Below are 16,550 nucleotides of genomic sequence, written 5' to 3'. Positions count from 1 at the left end.
CATTTAACAAATATATATCCCCACATGAGAGTATGAGACTATAAACTCTTGCTACAAGTCAAAGAGTGTCGCCTTCAATCATTTGACACAACCAATCAAAAAAAAATTAAGGAAAAGGGTAAAGGGCTTGTCAGGAACACCCTCTTATACGTCGCGTGTAGGACTATACGGGGCAAATAGCCCCATATACACTTCGTATAGACATATACGAGGAATATATGACCCCGTATAACTATATACGGGTCATATAGTGGGGTGTGGGGGTTTGGTTTGTTATGTAGAATCCCCTAAGGGCAAAGGAGACACAACATTGGGATATGTCTATATGTCAATCAGAGACCAATCACATGAACAATCATGACTTTAGAAGTTTCGATCATGCCAGGAAACAATATAGTTAGGTTAATTTCGAAAATGAAAGTAAATCCGTTAATAGAAACATGGCACGATTGATTTAAAATTGTTATCAGCACTTTCAATGTTTTAATTGTGCTTCAAAAAAAAATGTTTTAGTTGTGAATAAAAAAATAAATTTTTGGGCGTATAACTGTCTAAGAGAGGTTAGGATCTAAACTGGGCATGCGATATTATATTGTTTTTAACTTTCAAACCATATTTTTAATACTTTTATATCATATTTATTTTTTTATTCTAAAAAGTAGTCTCGAAATTTGTATAATTGGCAAGATAGTGAAAGTCTTACAAGATTTAAAATCACAATCAACTAGATAGTTGATATAAAAAGCCGTAAGTTAAGATATATTGTACTCAAAACACAATATAAATGAAAGCTCGTAAATTTTAAAGAAAAATAACTGAGAACTATATTATTATCTCCTTCATATACCATGCGCCTCTATATTATTTTTGGTATTTTATCTGAAAATATATACCGTACGCATATTAACAAAACTAAATTAATACATGTAGATTATAGAATACTTTCTAGCTAGCTATGCATATATGACCTTGTGAAGTGTGGTTATGAGTCATATGACTTTGCCGATTTTACTTATACAACAATATTATTTTTTTTGAAAATTTTAGCTTTAGCATCGTCATGGCTTTATAGATCGATTTGGCTAATATATCTCCACTATGTTTCTCAATTTTCTTTCTAAATCATAATTTATTTATTTATTTATTTTGCTCTCTCACTGTTTCGTATATATTATCATAAATATCCATTACAAACATTCAAATTAAGTTACTCAAAGCCATACAACTAAATATATATATCCAAAATTTGGAAACAAAATTGTACATTAGTCAAACATAGTATTCTTATGAAGCGGCATGCAATACACGCATATATACTAGAAAGTAGAAACCAATATAAACATGTGACAGTCATAGCTATAAAGATAAATTAGTGTGCATCATAGTCCTTAACAATAACTATGCAATTCATAGTTTCTAAATACTGCTTGTGAAAATAACAGTCTTCATACTTGATAGTCAAATGTTTAGTTAATTAGATATTAATGAGAAATTAGTGAGAATCCCTGAAAGTGAAATTCAACACATAGATGCCAATATGCCATGTATATATGATTTATCAAGAGCATAGGATTTGCAAGGGTTTGACCTAAATTGTATGAAGATTATGAGCTTCCAATGTCATTTCACGGGATATAATCCCTGTATTTGTGAAGATCGAACTCGGGATAAAAGTTCTTAGTACTACGAAGGTCGTGAGTAATAAGAAGTCCCCAATAGTGAAGATCAAGGCTTTCCAAATCCAAGTTCATGGGAAACAACATTTTAATTTTCAAACACTTCAGTAAATAATATCTACCGATGGTTATTTAGAACAACAAATTTGATCAAACTTCTGTGACGGCCGGGTTGCAAACATGTTCACCTACCAAATTTTGAAGTTTTTATTGGTTGTTGACCTGTCGTTATTGCAAATCTATATTTTTGTTTTTCTGAATCGATTGGTTACCCTTTTTTTCTAATGACAATATGAAGTATGTTCACTATTGATTAAAAATAAGATCCTCTCTTTTTTTCATATTGAAAAAAATAATAATAGTATTATACCATGTAAATAAACAAATAAATATAAGCAATTAAACTTATTTGAACGTAAAATGATTCAACCTGTTGTCTTATGTGGATGGAATCTTCGGATTTATTCTTAATTGCAACACTTAAACAAACTAATTCGTTAACAGTTGAGGATTCTTGTTCAACACAAGTTCCTTAAAACATATTATGCGCCTCTTCTTAGATGTACGCGTCTGTCTCCCAGGTTACAACAACCAGAACGTAAGTGTATTGCCGGACATGGCACTCGCACCCAACAAAACACTGGGCTTGATGGTGTTATTGATTCATAAATAAATAAATAAAATGAAAATGAAGATGGCGCCAAACTTGAGAGGACTCATCTCTTAGGACATGGAAGACAAGAGAATTCACGAACCATGTGACTTTTCGGTATTCATCAATTCAATGAGTTATGAAACTCATTTTGTAATCATCCAAATTGAAACCCGAACATCTCATTTATAATAATTAATCTTGCAATAAACAAGATCAAATTTCTTAAATAATGTTTTGTCATCTATGTATAGCCTACACCAACCAAGTCCACCATGCGTACCGTGCAAGCATCAAGATATCTTTGTCAAGTAACGTGCGCCATATGTGTGCAACATAAACCTAAATCCATTTCTTCCAAACTTTTGCATCTTTTGTTGTTTCAATAAACACATCTTTGAGTGTCAATATTCATTATCATAGTTATGTTATAGACTTGATTTGTTTCGTTGTGATGCTCTCACCAACTAGAACACAAACCCGAAAAATACTATTTATATAACTCATATATGAATCTAACTAGTGATTTACCCGCATGTTGCGTAACAATACTGGTTGGTAAAACCGCACTTTGAAGTGGCGACAACGCGATTTCGGTCGGTATTAGCTATGTTTGTTACCATACCGGAACTAAACTTAAGGGTTAGGGTTTAGGGCTAAGCTTAAAGAATAAATCCGTCCAATTAAAATATTTAAAATAAATACCAGAAAAATAGCGGCACTCGTATAACATATTATAAAATAAATTCACATCTTTATCAGGTCGATAAAAAACGAGCGTTGGTTAAACCTGAACATTACGAAGACGTGTTGACGGGAATTCAGTCAGTATCAATTACGATATAAAACTTTGGTAAAACCCGAGTGTTACCCAAAAAATAAATTAATCAAATTAATATTCAAAAAGAGTAACATATAAAAAAATAAAATATTTAAAATGACATGTATTCAATTAGTAAAACCCGGGCGGTGGTAAGACCCATAGTTGTTGCTTCTGGGCGTTGAGGTGGTAACTCGACATGAGTTCAGTCGGTTGCAGTTACGTTCGTTACGATACCGATACCGAAACTAAAACAAAATATTAAAATTGAGGTGGACCAATGGGATGTCGCGGTTCGGTAAAACTCGGGTGTCGGTGTAACCCCGACGTTATTGGACCAGGGCATTGTGACGGTGAGTCTACACGAATTCGGTCGGATTTTGTCGTTATGTTTGTTATGATATCAGAACTAAAAACAAATAAATTGATTTGGTTTGTTCGTTACGTTACCAGAACTAAAACAAAATAAAAAAACACACACAATTTCAGTGAACTAATACGGTGCCGTCAAGTGGCCCAATAGACAATTTGCGACACCAAAGTTCTATTTTATTCTTATTAGATAACTAGGAATTTACCTGGCGCGTTGCGCCGGCAGGTTAGTAAAATCTGGGTGGTGGTAAAACTCAAGCATTGTCGATCTCGAGCGTTGAGATGATAAGTCGACGTGAATTCAGTCGGCTTCTTACGATACCAGAACTAAAACAAAAATGGCAGTTGGTCGGTTTTCGTTACGGTGGTACTATAACTAAAACAAAAGGCACTGACTTTACGCGAGTTTGGTCGGGTTTTTTCTCGTTCATTGCGGTACCGGAACTAAAACAAAAAATAAAAAAGAAACTAGGCATCTGGTCGGTTTTCGTTATGTTCGTGATGGTACCGGAACTATATTACAAAAAAATCAAATGGCATTAGAACCCTAGCATTGTCAGTCCCGGACATTGATGCAGCGAGTTTACACGAATTCAGTCTGTTTCCGTTACGTAACAAAAATTGACATTAGGTTGGTTCTCGTTACGTTCTCTATGCTACCAATACTAAAAATGAAAATCAAAATGGTATGGACAACGATACTATAACTAAAACAAAAATGACAGTTGATTGGTTTTCGTTATGGTGTTATTGGAACTAAAACAAAAGGCACTGACTTTACGCGAATTTGGTCGTTTTCTTTCTCGTTCATTACGGTAGCGGAACTAAAACAAAAACTAAAAAAGAAAGCTGGCATCTGGTCGGTTTTTGTTACGTTCGTTATGGTACCAGAACTATAACAAAAAAAATGGCATAGAATTGTCAGTCCCGGACATTGATGTAGTGAATTTACATGAATTCAGTCTGTTTCTGTTACGTAAACAAAAATTGACATTAGATTGGTTCTCTATACGTCTGCTATGCTACCAATACTAAAAAAAATCAAAATGGTATGGACAAGTTTGGTGCCGACGCTTGGTTAGCGGCACCAAACTTATCTTTTATATATATATATGTATATATATAATAATTATTTAAACTACAGTGGAAACTCATGTTTACATTTTTCCAACACAATGTTATTCTCTTGACAATTTCACGGGAAATCTATTTTTTCTAGCATTCTATCCGAATCTTGAAACAACACTTTTTACGTATTGAAGATTTTACAAAGATTTGGATTAAAGATTTTTGTACAAATACATGCACTGACAACTAATCATCTATATACTAACGAATACAAGGACTGGCAACTAATCATTAGCGTTCTTTTGTCTCATTATTATTATGTTTATGTTTATATTATATCATCTTGGTTATTAGCATTTGGAAAGTTCATTCAAACATTTTAGGTAGCATATCATGTAAAAAATTAAGGCTTTGATGTAATTTTATTAAATGATAACAATTTACTAACTTTGTCATTATTTAACTACCTAACTTATCTACACTCAGTTTGTTTTATGGAACTTTTACTATGGGCTCTTAGCTTAGTATGGTATATATCTTCACTAAGTTGGTGTGACTTAACAGTCTCATAAAATGTGCAATTTTTTTTTATAATCAAGGTTCTTTCATTATATAGAAACATAGATATTACATCAACATAGCAGGTAGACGGGCAACAAGCTGCGCCGCCACCCCTTTCTGAATTGCAAACACTAACCTGCTAAAGACATACCCCTGCCCCTTTGGAGTCGACACATTGCTATGCACAACCCGTTGGACCCCGGTTAGGAAACAGATAGCTTCCGGTGCCAAGGAGCCAAAGGTATCAAAAGCCAATGGGACAAAAACATGTTGGTTCTCTTCGCAGGCTTTAGCATGTTTCTCCACCTTCTTCGTTTCAGCCCTTTTCATTGCTTGTCCAGCTACAAACCCATTATCCCTCAAACCAGCTAATGGAGATACCCCTGTGAGGTCAACACAAGCGTGTTTTCCCCCGGCCCAACCAAAGACGAGCAAATCTGTCGGTCGTAGAGTGGATCTCCCTTCCGTGGGGTCTGTAAGGAAGTTTACGGGGGCTTCCATTTTAGCTGATATCCCAGCTCGCCTTAAGATGTCCCAAAGAACGTCCCGCACCCAATCATGTCGGTATTTGAACCCAAGCATCTCCTTGCAATGAACTGCATGCTCTCCGAATTTATCCAGGCAAGCCTTACGGCAGATCGGACATGTTTCGTCTTCTGGGTACATTGGGACCATCAAACGGTACTTAAGAATGACCCTATACTCGACCGCAGACATGCTTTGGCCCAAGCCATCAATCGGGATAACGGTCAGAAAATCTTGGGCATGAGGACCTTGTAAGTATTCAATAACCGCCTTCTGTCGGGGGGACAATCCAAAAACTTCTCCCAGGCTCTGAGCGATTTTGCCAAAAAGGGCATTCGCCAAAGTTTTGAGGCTTTGATGGGGCGGTGTCCATATTAATAAGTATAAATTTTGGAGTGCGCGTGTTCCAATTAAAAAAAATCAAGGATGCTTATAGTACAACATTGATTCCCATCAATGATAAAGCTAACGTGTTGATAATGTGTTATTGTCGTATATTCTTACACCCAAGACTACATAAACGATTATTCCAAATATATCAATATCATAGCTATGAGAAAACATTTTTTTAACACAAGTGGGGTGTACAATACTCATTCCATATCACATGATTGAAGTAAGCATGTTGATGACCCTCTAAATGGATGCACGTCGTTTCGTGGGTAAGCTAAATGAGGCAATGGCTTTAGGCCTTCAGATTTATAGAGCCTCTATCTTAGATAAGAGTTATGTATTATGAGATTTTGAAAGTAGAGTTCTTAGAATTTGTAACTCAATGATGAGCTACAAGCTATGGATTATTCATTCATATCCATTATCACGGCACATCATCCATATTCTATAATTCTTGTATACTCTCTAGCGCTATACGCATAAAGAAAATAAAATAAAAAGGCCTCAACATTTTAGTTAGTTTTAGGCCTCCGAGGATGTTGAGACGGGCTTGAATGGATGGCTAATTAAAACTTTCTTCAAACTAACCCGAGATGGATGCTCTAAATTCCGAACCCACGGCCTATAAAGGTAATATAACGACGAAAATATGTAAATACATAGAAGTCCATACCTTTTGCCCGAAACTAGTTCCTTTGAAAACGTCTATAAGAACTTACACATGAGTTACTATTCAAATTATTTTGATTTTAAATTTCTAGGGATGCCTGGTTTGTTGATGGCTAGATTTCTTCTTGGAGCCGACCTGGACCTGCCGAAACCGAAAATACCCAGTCAAATCCCGACCAGACCCTACCCGAAACCCCAAAAAACCCGGGAAAACGATCAAATACCCGACCATACCCATAACCGATTCCTACCCGACCCGGTTTTGACTTTTGTTGACCATACCCGAAATCAGTTCTTACCTAGTTCCGGTTCCTGAAAATACCTCTAGTGTAAACAATAGACACTCATATTTAACATAATAAAATCATCTTTCCTCTACTCACAACTACTCATAACCATACTATATAATTTACAACACTTACTCACATAATTATTGGGAACGGGCTGAAAATACTCTTAGGTATGGGCCTGGCACTAGTTTCAAAAAATTTACATGAGTTTGAGACATGTATGATATTCTGACTCCAAGTTACAAGTCGGTGAACTTGAGAGACCAATATTAACAAGTCGGTCATGGTTGAATATATCATTAAAAGAAAAGATTTAACCGAAAAAACACTCTAATAATCAAAAGAAAAAAAAACTAATATTTTCATGAATAGCATTAGGCTTCGAATATATCATCAAAAGAAAAGATTACCAAAAAATTAAAAAAAAAACCCTCTAATAATCACAATAATTCAACGTCGAGATTTTAAAGAATGATAATAGAAACAGCTTTAGGTACCAAGTCCCGACATCTCCGCCTTTAATACAGTGACTTCTAAGTCAGCCTACAAAGACACAAATATGCAAAATGTGAGTTCATGTTTCAACAAATCTTTATTTTTGTCACCCAGATATGCAATAATTTCTGTATTTTTCCCACATTAAATTCGATTGAAACTTTCTGTAAAGAACTTGCAGATATCATTGGCAAATATTATTGTTTCATGCACATAATTTAGGAAACAAAATGTGTCGACTGTACTTATTATTCCTACTCGGCCTAAATTAAAAACATCGCTTTTTTTTTAACTCAAATACAAATACGTCAATCAAATCTACTAAAACGAATAACAAACAGTGTGCATGAAAATCTGAGGACGAATGATTATGATTATTATTATTATTGGTATTATAAGTGATCCAATACTGATGAAGGTAACTTGTACACATATTTTATAGATTGTGTATACAAGAGATCGCGCCCTGCTTGTGGTGCGCGCATATAATGTATATATGTGTGAACCCTCGGGTGGGCAAAAGTGAAATTGCACTAATTTTGACGTTATTTTACTAATCTCGTGAATATAACGTTAAAAGTGGCGGAAGGTTAATTAAGCATCATGTGGTGGCGTTGATAGCCGAAAGACAAGGGTACATGCACCAATCAACCGATGTCCCGATGATTGAGTGCCATGTGCCTTATGTCCAAGGCTTGATGCAAAACTACTATCGAGCCGGGGGTCTGACCGGAAGCAGCCTCTCTATCCCTATGGGGTAGAGGAAGGTTGTTTACATCTTACCCTCCTCAGACCCTACCATAGTTTTGCTATTGGTGGGATATACTGAGTACGATAATGATGATGATGTATACAACAGATCGAACTAATGAAAAGTTTGCAAATTGTAACCAATAAAAATGATGCATTTGACAAATATTATTGAGCATGTATAGTCAACTATGTTGCTAGAAAAACTAATTTATAGCATAAAGATCCAATGATATAAAAAATGAGATCATCTTTTGTAAACTTCAATAGTTCTTAAAAAGTTTTGAGTTGTTTATGATATTGCCATCATCATATCACACACTAAAATATGAGATCATCTCTTGTGAACTTCACTATGCATTTAATATGTTGTCAAGAAAAGATGTCTGTCTTACCAAGCATGATTCATTTGGATTCTAAGGGATAATCATATGGTGACATCCTCAGGGTAACTGCCCAGCACACTCAAATAAGTAGCAAACTCCTGTGCAACATATTAGCATTAATAATTCATTGTGTTGAATGTTAACCAAGTGAAGTCAAGATCGAGTTGAAAATAAACCTACCTTAAGATGGGAAAGAGCATTCTGGGCCCTTTGGTCAGCCATAGATGCTTGGAAGTCAACATAGAAAAGATAAGGGAAAGACCTGTTTAAGATTTTAAATCGAAGAATGAAGCACATTAAATAGCAAGCCTAGAGGTGGGTATTTCAACCCTGCTACTTATCAAAGGGTTGATTTGGATTATATTTTTTCTCGGGTCAAAATCAAAACATAATATAAAAGAGTAAATAATCAAATATATGTACTGTGTATTGTAAGTTATTCAAAAAGTAAAATGTATTTAAAAACCGGTCCAGTTTTATGCGGTTTAAAAAAATTAAACTATAAACCAAACCTTTCATTACGGTTAAAATTTTTTGAAACTGAGAGGCCAAAGGTTAATAAAAAAACCGGATTGATCCGGACTGACTCGATTATGATACCTCCATCTGTCGCAACATCAATCAATCAGTGAAACCAAACCAATGACCATTTAGCATATACTCATTTAGCATAAACACCCCTACCATTTAGCATAAAAAACCAACATACTTTCTATTTTTTTCTCAAAATATCCTTAACACAACTTTTTACACATTAAAGCCTGTCACTCTACATGTTCAATTTAAACAAAATAGTGATTTTTTTTATTAAAACTGGTGCATCCGGTTGTTTTGCATATGTGTACTTTTTTTTTACTTACGTGGCTTATACTTTCGTTTATCCTGATTGTCTTTTAAAACAATTTGAATGCAACAGTTCTATAAGTGATAATTAGAGTAAATGTAAAGATGTTTTTACTAGCTCAAATGAGTACAAGGAGAGTCCATCTGTTTATAGGAGACTATGAATACAAATGACACACTAACTAATATGAACAAATACTAATTAATTACTTAATAAATAATAATAATTCTCTAGCAGGTTCCAAGTTTTACAAAAAAAAAAATTGTTGAGTGACTTCTGTAGAGGAACTTTAATGTGTTAAAAATTGTTGAGTGACTTCTGTGAGAAAAAAACAGAAAAGTATGTTGGTTATTTATCCTATTCTCACTAAACCAAAATTGGTCAAAAGTGGCCAAAGTGTATTTATAATGCATTAAGATGCTATGTCACTTTACTCACAAGATTAGATTAATATTAGTACAATATTTACTAACATTTGGTACTCAACTATTAATGTAAAATTGATGCCGTTTCGGAAGCAATCAATGGCTAGAGAGACTCATAAGTAATCAAAAGACGATAATTGAACCGAAGTTCCAAGAACAATGTTCTTATCAATATAAAACTTAATCAAAAACTAAGTAAATAGACAATCATGGATCCCTATTTATACTAAACAATGAAAAAGATAAACTAGGAAATGAGATAAACATAAATAATATAAGATATTAAAATCGTAATTCAAATTAGGAGATAAATCTGCATCATTCTCCCTGTCTTTAAAAAAATTCTTCGAGTTTTGCCTTTCGACCAAAGCCACCAGGATCAAATGGAACATCAACCCGCTCTTTATTTATTAACACCATGACCCGCCCAAACCGTTCAACTTTACTCGTCGTCTCACCCGGATCTAAATTCATACCACCTGGGTATTGGGTTGTCGGATCTCTCCACCTCCTTCTCCCCGTCTTTGAAAAAGACTCGTCCTCGAGTCTTGAGTACGTCGAAAAAATCATTGACACCCCGAGATAAAAGACTGGCTCCTTTGTTCTTGTTACTAGACAACTTGAAAACTTCAAAGGCAATCCACCGGGTTCAAACGGAATATCATCCCGCTTCTCATTTATTATTAAAATGACCTGGCTAAACAATTCAACTTCACATGTCGTTTCACTCGACTCTTGACCCGTGCCACCTGGGTCAAATGGATTGCCAGATCTTCTCTCTGCCTTCCTCTCTCTATCATAATATTCAATATATAACGGGAAGTTGGTAAGGTTGCTCTGCGGATTAAACGCAAGAGTGGATCTCCGATGAGAAGGTTCCGTTTCCGTCGTACTAGAATAAGCCCCACGATTATTATTGCTAACATATATAACGGTTGACCCTTTTGATTCAAGTATTTGAAAATAATCAATATTTGAATAATTGTTGCTCTGTAGCTCACGTAAGTCAAGCAAGCACTTCCAAAAGTTGACAAAATTCTCCAAATATCAAGCAACAATATTATTTGTGTTTTTTATATCCATAATTTTAACAACCAGGATCTCATCCTTATTTTTACTTTCCAGATTCAAATAATATCCCACATTATCCATATTTTTGGCAACCCCAATAAACCATTTGTTTTGAAATTAAAAATAAGTAGGAGATCCAACCTTATTCAATTCAACCTTTGAACCTTCCACACATGTCGGCTGAATTATTTGAGTTTCCAGGCTCATCTCATCGTCATCAGCATCAATAACCGCTTCAACACCACCAATATTTGTCTCTTGTTTGTTGCCCACTGGATGACGGGCCACCCGAGTTTCACTCCTACAAGATATCCAAGAGTACCATTCTTCATCCTCGTATACATCATACAAGGGTGGGGAATCATTGTTAAACTCATCTTCATATACTGGTTCAAGGAACCGGGGTTGGGTAAGACCAAAAGGATGCTCCTCGTCCTCGTTCACACCGTCCCGGACGATGGTTCCCGATTCGGTTTCCTTAATGTGACTTTCCCGTTGTAACTCGAGATAGCGGACTCATTTTCGAAGCCGATGGATCTCTTCAAGATCACGGACTCGCTGTTGGAGTCGTTGGATCATCATAAGATCCCGTGGGTCAGAACAGACTCCACCGCTGCCTCGATCGGCGACTCTGCGAGTAGGACATCGATCTTCACGAGCACGTGAATAGAAAATACTTCGATCGTTGCCTCGGTCGGCGACTCTACGATCAATCAAATATTCAACACCACGTCGATCCATTTGAGAACCAAAAGCTCTGATACCAATTGATGCAGTTTCGGAAGCAATCAATGGCTCGAGAGACTCATAAGTAATCAAAAGACAATAATTGAACCGAAGTTCCAAGAACAATGTTCTTATCAATATAAAACTTAATCAAAAACTAAGTAAATAGACAATTATGGATCCCTATTTATACTAAACAATGAAAGAGATAAACTAGGAAACGAGATAAACATAAATAATATAAGATATTAAAATCGTAATTCAAATTAGGAGATAAATCTGCATCATTCTCCCTGTCTTTAAGAAAACTCGTCCTCGAGTTTTGCCTTTCGACCAAAGCCACCAGGATCAAATGGAACATCAACCCGCTCTTTGTTTATTAACACCATGACCCGCCCAAACCGTTCAACTTTACTCGTCGTCTCACCCGGATCTAAATTCGTACCACCTGGGTATTGGGTTGTCGGATCTCTCCACCTCCTTATATGATGCAATTATCTCCTAATTCGAATTTCAAAGTTTATCTATGTTTTATGTTTTATTTCTTTATGTTTATCTCGTTTTTATTTCATGTGTTTAGTATAAATAGGATGCTAGGGTTTATTGTTAAGGTAGTATTGATATTAAGTTTTATTGATAAGAACATTGTTCTTGGAACTTCGGTTCAATTATCGTCTTTTGATTAATCATGAGTCTCTTGAGCCATTGATCGCTTCCGAAACTGCATCAGTTGGTATTGTTATCAGAGCTTTTGGTTCTCAAATGGCTCTACATGGAGATGAACACTTTCTTGCTCGTAGATTCGCCGACAGAGGCAACGAAAGGAGGGGTTTCTATTCATGTGCTCGTGGAGAAGATCAACATCCTACTTGCAGAGTCGCCGACCGAGGCAGCAGTGGAGTTAATTCCGACCCACGGGATCTTAAGAAGATCAAACGACTCCGACAACGAGTCCGCGATCTTGAAGAGATTCATCTACTCCGAAAACGAGTCCGCGATCTCGAGTTACCACGGGAGATGTGCAAGGCGGAAACCGAGTCGAGCACCGTCGTCTGGGACGAAGGTGGCGACGGAGAGCAGCATCTGTTTGGCCGTCACCCACCCCGGTTCTACGAACCGATCGATGTGTATTATTCGGAAGACAAACCGATTGTTGATAAAGATGGAGTTGCTTTCCATGAAAACAAATGTTTTGGGGAGGAGTACCGTTCTGATTTTATTTACGAAACGCCACCTGTGTTTGATAACTATAGGGACGAGGAAGCATATTCAGAGGTTGTTGTAAGTGATATTGGTGGTGGTATGGTTAGTGATGATGAAGTGGTTTCCAAGAATTTTCTTGTTAAAGATGGTGTTCCTTTGGTGGTTTGGGATGGTCCGGCGATTGATAACGAGACATCCGATGAGTGTTTGGATACTCCACTTTCCATGCCAGTTTGTGCGACAATCTGGAGTAACGAACCTAATATTTCGAGGGTTAAAAGTGAGACTATAGATAAAGAAGCTTCCGAAGTTATGGGTGAATACATAAAATCTTTAAATTATAAGTCATTAACAGATTGGTCCATGCGAAACTTTGAATTTCATATGGGAAAGGATGACGTCATACCATCCATTCATGAAAATGAAGTCCACGTGAGAAATAGAAACATAGTTCAACATGCACACGCTACTAGGGGTGGGCCTCACATTACTGAACTAAAGCCACGTACTAATGAATATAATTTGAATATGATAACCAGTGGGTCATCCACAATTGCTACTAATTCAACGAACTTCTATGATTCAACGAAAATAGTTGTGCCGATAGAAGATAATCACCGGGCCACAAAGAAGGTCAAACGAGTGGATGGTCATAATGGAAATTTGGTTATGTTTCCCAGTCGCATAGGCCTGTCTTAAGCGCATACGGAAATATGAAGAACATGAAAACAGACTTGGCTAATCAAGTGGTACAAGTCTCAAGCAGGGCGAGACGCCGCGAGAAGTTGAACTTTTTTAAATGGGTTGTAGATAAGAATCGGGTTGATCTTCCTTTCGACCCCGGAGGCAAAACTCGAGGACGAGTTTTTTTCGAAGACGGGGAGTATGATGAAATTATATCCTAATTCGAATTTCAAAGTTTATCTATGTTTTATGTTTTATTTCTTTATGTTTATCTCGTTTTTATTTCATGTGTTTAGTATAAATAGGATGCTAGGGTTTATTGTTGAGGTAGTTTTGATATTAAGCTTTATTGATAAGAACATTGTTCTTGGAACTTCGGTTCAATTATCGTCTTTTGATTAATCATGAGTCTCTTGAGCCATTGATCGCTTCCGAAACTGCATCAAAAATATTACAATTTTGGGCCAAAAAAAGGTGGTGGGTCAACCCAACCTGGCCCATACCCATAACTTACCACGTTTTGACCTGTTAAGTGACCCACCCGTGTTTCCACCTCTTAGAAAAACTTAATAAAAAAAAAGTATATTTACATACCCAGAGCTCCCATTGGTACTTCCATTATGTGTAGGTAAAGCCTGCCTTTGCAGAGGACGACTTTCAATCTGCATTAACAAGATTAAACCACGAAAAATCAGCAGCTAGTTACAATAATCAAAAGCAAATTGTAAGTGATGAAAAAATTAAGGAACTTGCCTTAGTAAGATTTATTTGTCTCATAGCAAACACAGCGAGTGCCTTGAAAAGCATCCCGGGACCCTCATCCAGTGAAAAGACTATACTCGTCTGAGACATAAATTCATATATCATGTTATTTAGGTAAAAAATAAAAAAGCATAATAGAATAATTTTTTATTATTGTTTTATTTAGAAAAGGGTACTACAACAAAACATACCTTGAATGGTCTATCCGTACGAGGAATAATAGGTTCCCTTGCCAGCATTAAAAATCGAGTTACATTATCCGAATAATCCTGAAAAAAGAAATCATACAGGTTTTACTTACAACTACCCAAATATGACACTTACGACCTGTTTACTTATATATAAGTTTACTCAGGTTATTAATATTTTACACAAAATAAGAGCCAAAAAAATTTAACATAAAGAATATGAGTTGAACTTGTCAAACAGATTAAAAGTTACAGTGTGTTTTAATACAAAGAACCTCAAGTCCTCAGCTTGTTTTTTAGTTAAGAGAGCTCAAGCTCGGCTCGGCTCGCCTATTTTGCCAAATTTACCCAAAACAAAAGAACATTTATCCTAAAACATTTCGAGGTACCTGGATATCTTGTTGAAGCAAATTTAATCCATAAATCTTAGCAGCAGCAGCACTTGCAACTGCTCCAGTATCATCAAGTTTATTCAGAGCAACATGCTGCCAGGGTGGAACGCAATGTAAAACATTAGTAAATAATTATAAACTATAATCAATTATAGAGATGCTAATAGAGTTAACTACACAAAGTATTTAAACAACTTTTTTACATGATATAATAAATATAAAAATGATCCAGTAAGACATGATAAGATAAGAAGTATATGAATTTATGTTACTCTATTATCGTTTAGCAACATAGAGAAGCATTTGAGTAGTACCTTGGCAGCACCAGCAGTATCATCCACGGCTTCTCTGACTATTCCTAGTTTTGTTAAGGTGTTTTCACATTGAGCAAGAGCCTGTAAAACCATTCAAGGTGTTTTACCGTATGATAATAAGTTATATTAATCAAAAGATCAACAAAAACAGTATGTAAAGTAAGGTAAACCTGTGGATGGCTAAGAACTCTTTTGAGATGTTCAATTTTGACACCGTGGTTAGCAAGCAAGCAATGACGAATAGAGAGTTTAACTTCTCCAACAATGTGCAATCTGTGTCGGAGTAAGAGGTCGTAATTTCTATGAATGCTTCCTCCTAAAGAATTCTCAATAGGTAAAACTGCTCGGTCGACTATCCAGCTCTCAACAGCCTGGAGTGAGTGAGCTTATTGATGTTAAATGGCATTGAAAATGTAGTAACAAATTAAAGCATAAAGAGAGGAATTGACCTCAAAAGCATTTTCGAAGTGTTGACAAGGAACGGGTTGACAGTTAGGGTAAGCCTTCTCGGCAGCGGACTCGCTATACGCCCCTGGAACACCCTGTACTGACATATTATTAATATTATAATTGAATGAGAGGGCAGCAAGTAAAGTAAAGGAAGTAACCTGATAGGCAACACGGAGAATTCCGGAACCCTCAGATGGCAATCCGGTCAAATCGGTAGACGTCAAAGGCCCTAAAATAATAATAATAATAATAATGAGAAATTGAATTGAATTTTAAAGAGGAGTTAGGGTTGGGTTGAAATGAATGAATACTTGGAAGAGAAGAAGAAGTGCTGCTTTTGGTTCCTCCTCGTTCGCTGCTGCTACTGCCTCCTCCTCGTTGAATAGAAGAAGAAGTGGTGGTGAGTGACATGGACAATCGGCGTTGTTGGGGGAATTGGAGTATCGACGACTGCTGGTGGTTTTGATTTTGATAAGAGGAGGAGGTGATATTACGAGGCAGAGGATGATGATAATGCTGATGGTTTATTGGAGTCGCCGCCATTTTTGGTTTAGTTGTTATTTTTGGTGATGATGGATGATCAAGATCAACGGAAGGAAGAGATTCACAAAAAGCATACATATACCCCCGTCTATTTCAGGGTACACCAACATTCAACAACCCTTTTTTTTTGTTTATTAAAGTGTATATTTTTTTAAAAAGAGTAATAAGCTTTAAAAACTTAACAAACACCCTATTGTTGTAAATTATCGATGGATGACATATTTGTCAAACGTTTGGCCACATGAACACTCCAAGTTAAATTCAATAGTTGAGTTTGTCGGTAGATTTACT

General features: G+C 36.1%; 1 protein-coding gene across 1 annotated transcript; it reads right to left on the bottom strand.

The window, feature by feature from the left end:
* Window positions 1–7,338: 7,338 nt before the first annotated feature.
* Window positions 7,339–16,297, bottom strand: LOC143551881 (arogenate dehydratase 2-like). The gene is made up of 12 exons (XM_077042225.1): window positions 16,028–16,297; window positions 15,875–15,945; window positions 15,716–15,808; window positions 15,437–15,637; window positions 15,267–15,347; window positions 14,950–15,045; window positions 14,564–14,641; window positions 14,364–14,453; window positions 14,205–14,272; window positions 8,838–8,919; window positions 8,667–8,755; window positions 7,339–7,569 (listed from the first exon to the last, which is right to left on the bottom strand). The coding sequence occupies exons 1-11, from the start codon at window positions 16,257–16,259 to the stop codon at window positions 8,699–8,701; spliced, it is 1,149 nt and encodes a 382-aa protein (XP_076898340.1). The 5' UTR covers window positions 16,260–16,297; the 3' UTR covers window positions 7,339–7,569; window positions 8,667–8,698.
* Window positions 16,298–16,550: the final 253 nt, after the last annotated feature.

This window comes from Bidens hawaiensis, unplaced genomic scaffold (assembly GCF_021521415.1).
Source record: "Bidens hawaiensis isolate Kalapana, Puna unplaced genomic scaffold, B.hawaiensis_p1.1 tig00016709_1, whole genome shotgun sequence".
NCBI classification, from domain to species: domain Eukaryota; kingdom Viridiplantae; phylum Streptophyta; class Magnoliopsida; order Asterales; family Asteraceae; genus Bidens; species Bidens hawaiensis.
Note: the sequence above shows the minus strand (reverse complement) of the source record. Positions and strands in the feature narration are given on the sequence as shown.

What these genes read in the sequence shown, in the direction of transcription:
- LOC143551881 (XM_077042225.1), bottom strand. Translation starts at nt 16,259, where the DNA reads ATGGCGGCGACTCCAATAAACCATCAGCATTATCATCATCCTCTGCCT. An exon ending in GAGTTCTTAGCCATCCACAG is followed by an intron (nt 15,348 to 15,436) that starts GTTTACCTTACT and finishes ATGGTTTTACAG; the next exon opens with GCTCTTGCTCAATGTGAAAA. An exon ending in GACAAATAAATCTTACTAAG is followed by an intron (nt 14,273 to 14,363) that starts GCAAGTTCCTTA and finishes TTGTTAATGCAG; the next exon opens with ATTGAAAGTCGTCCTCTGCA.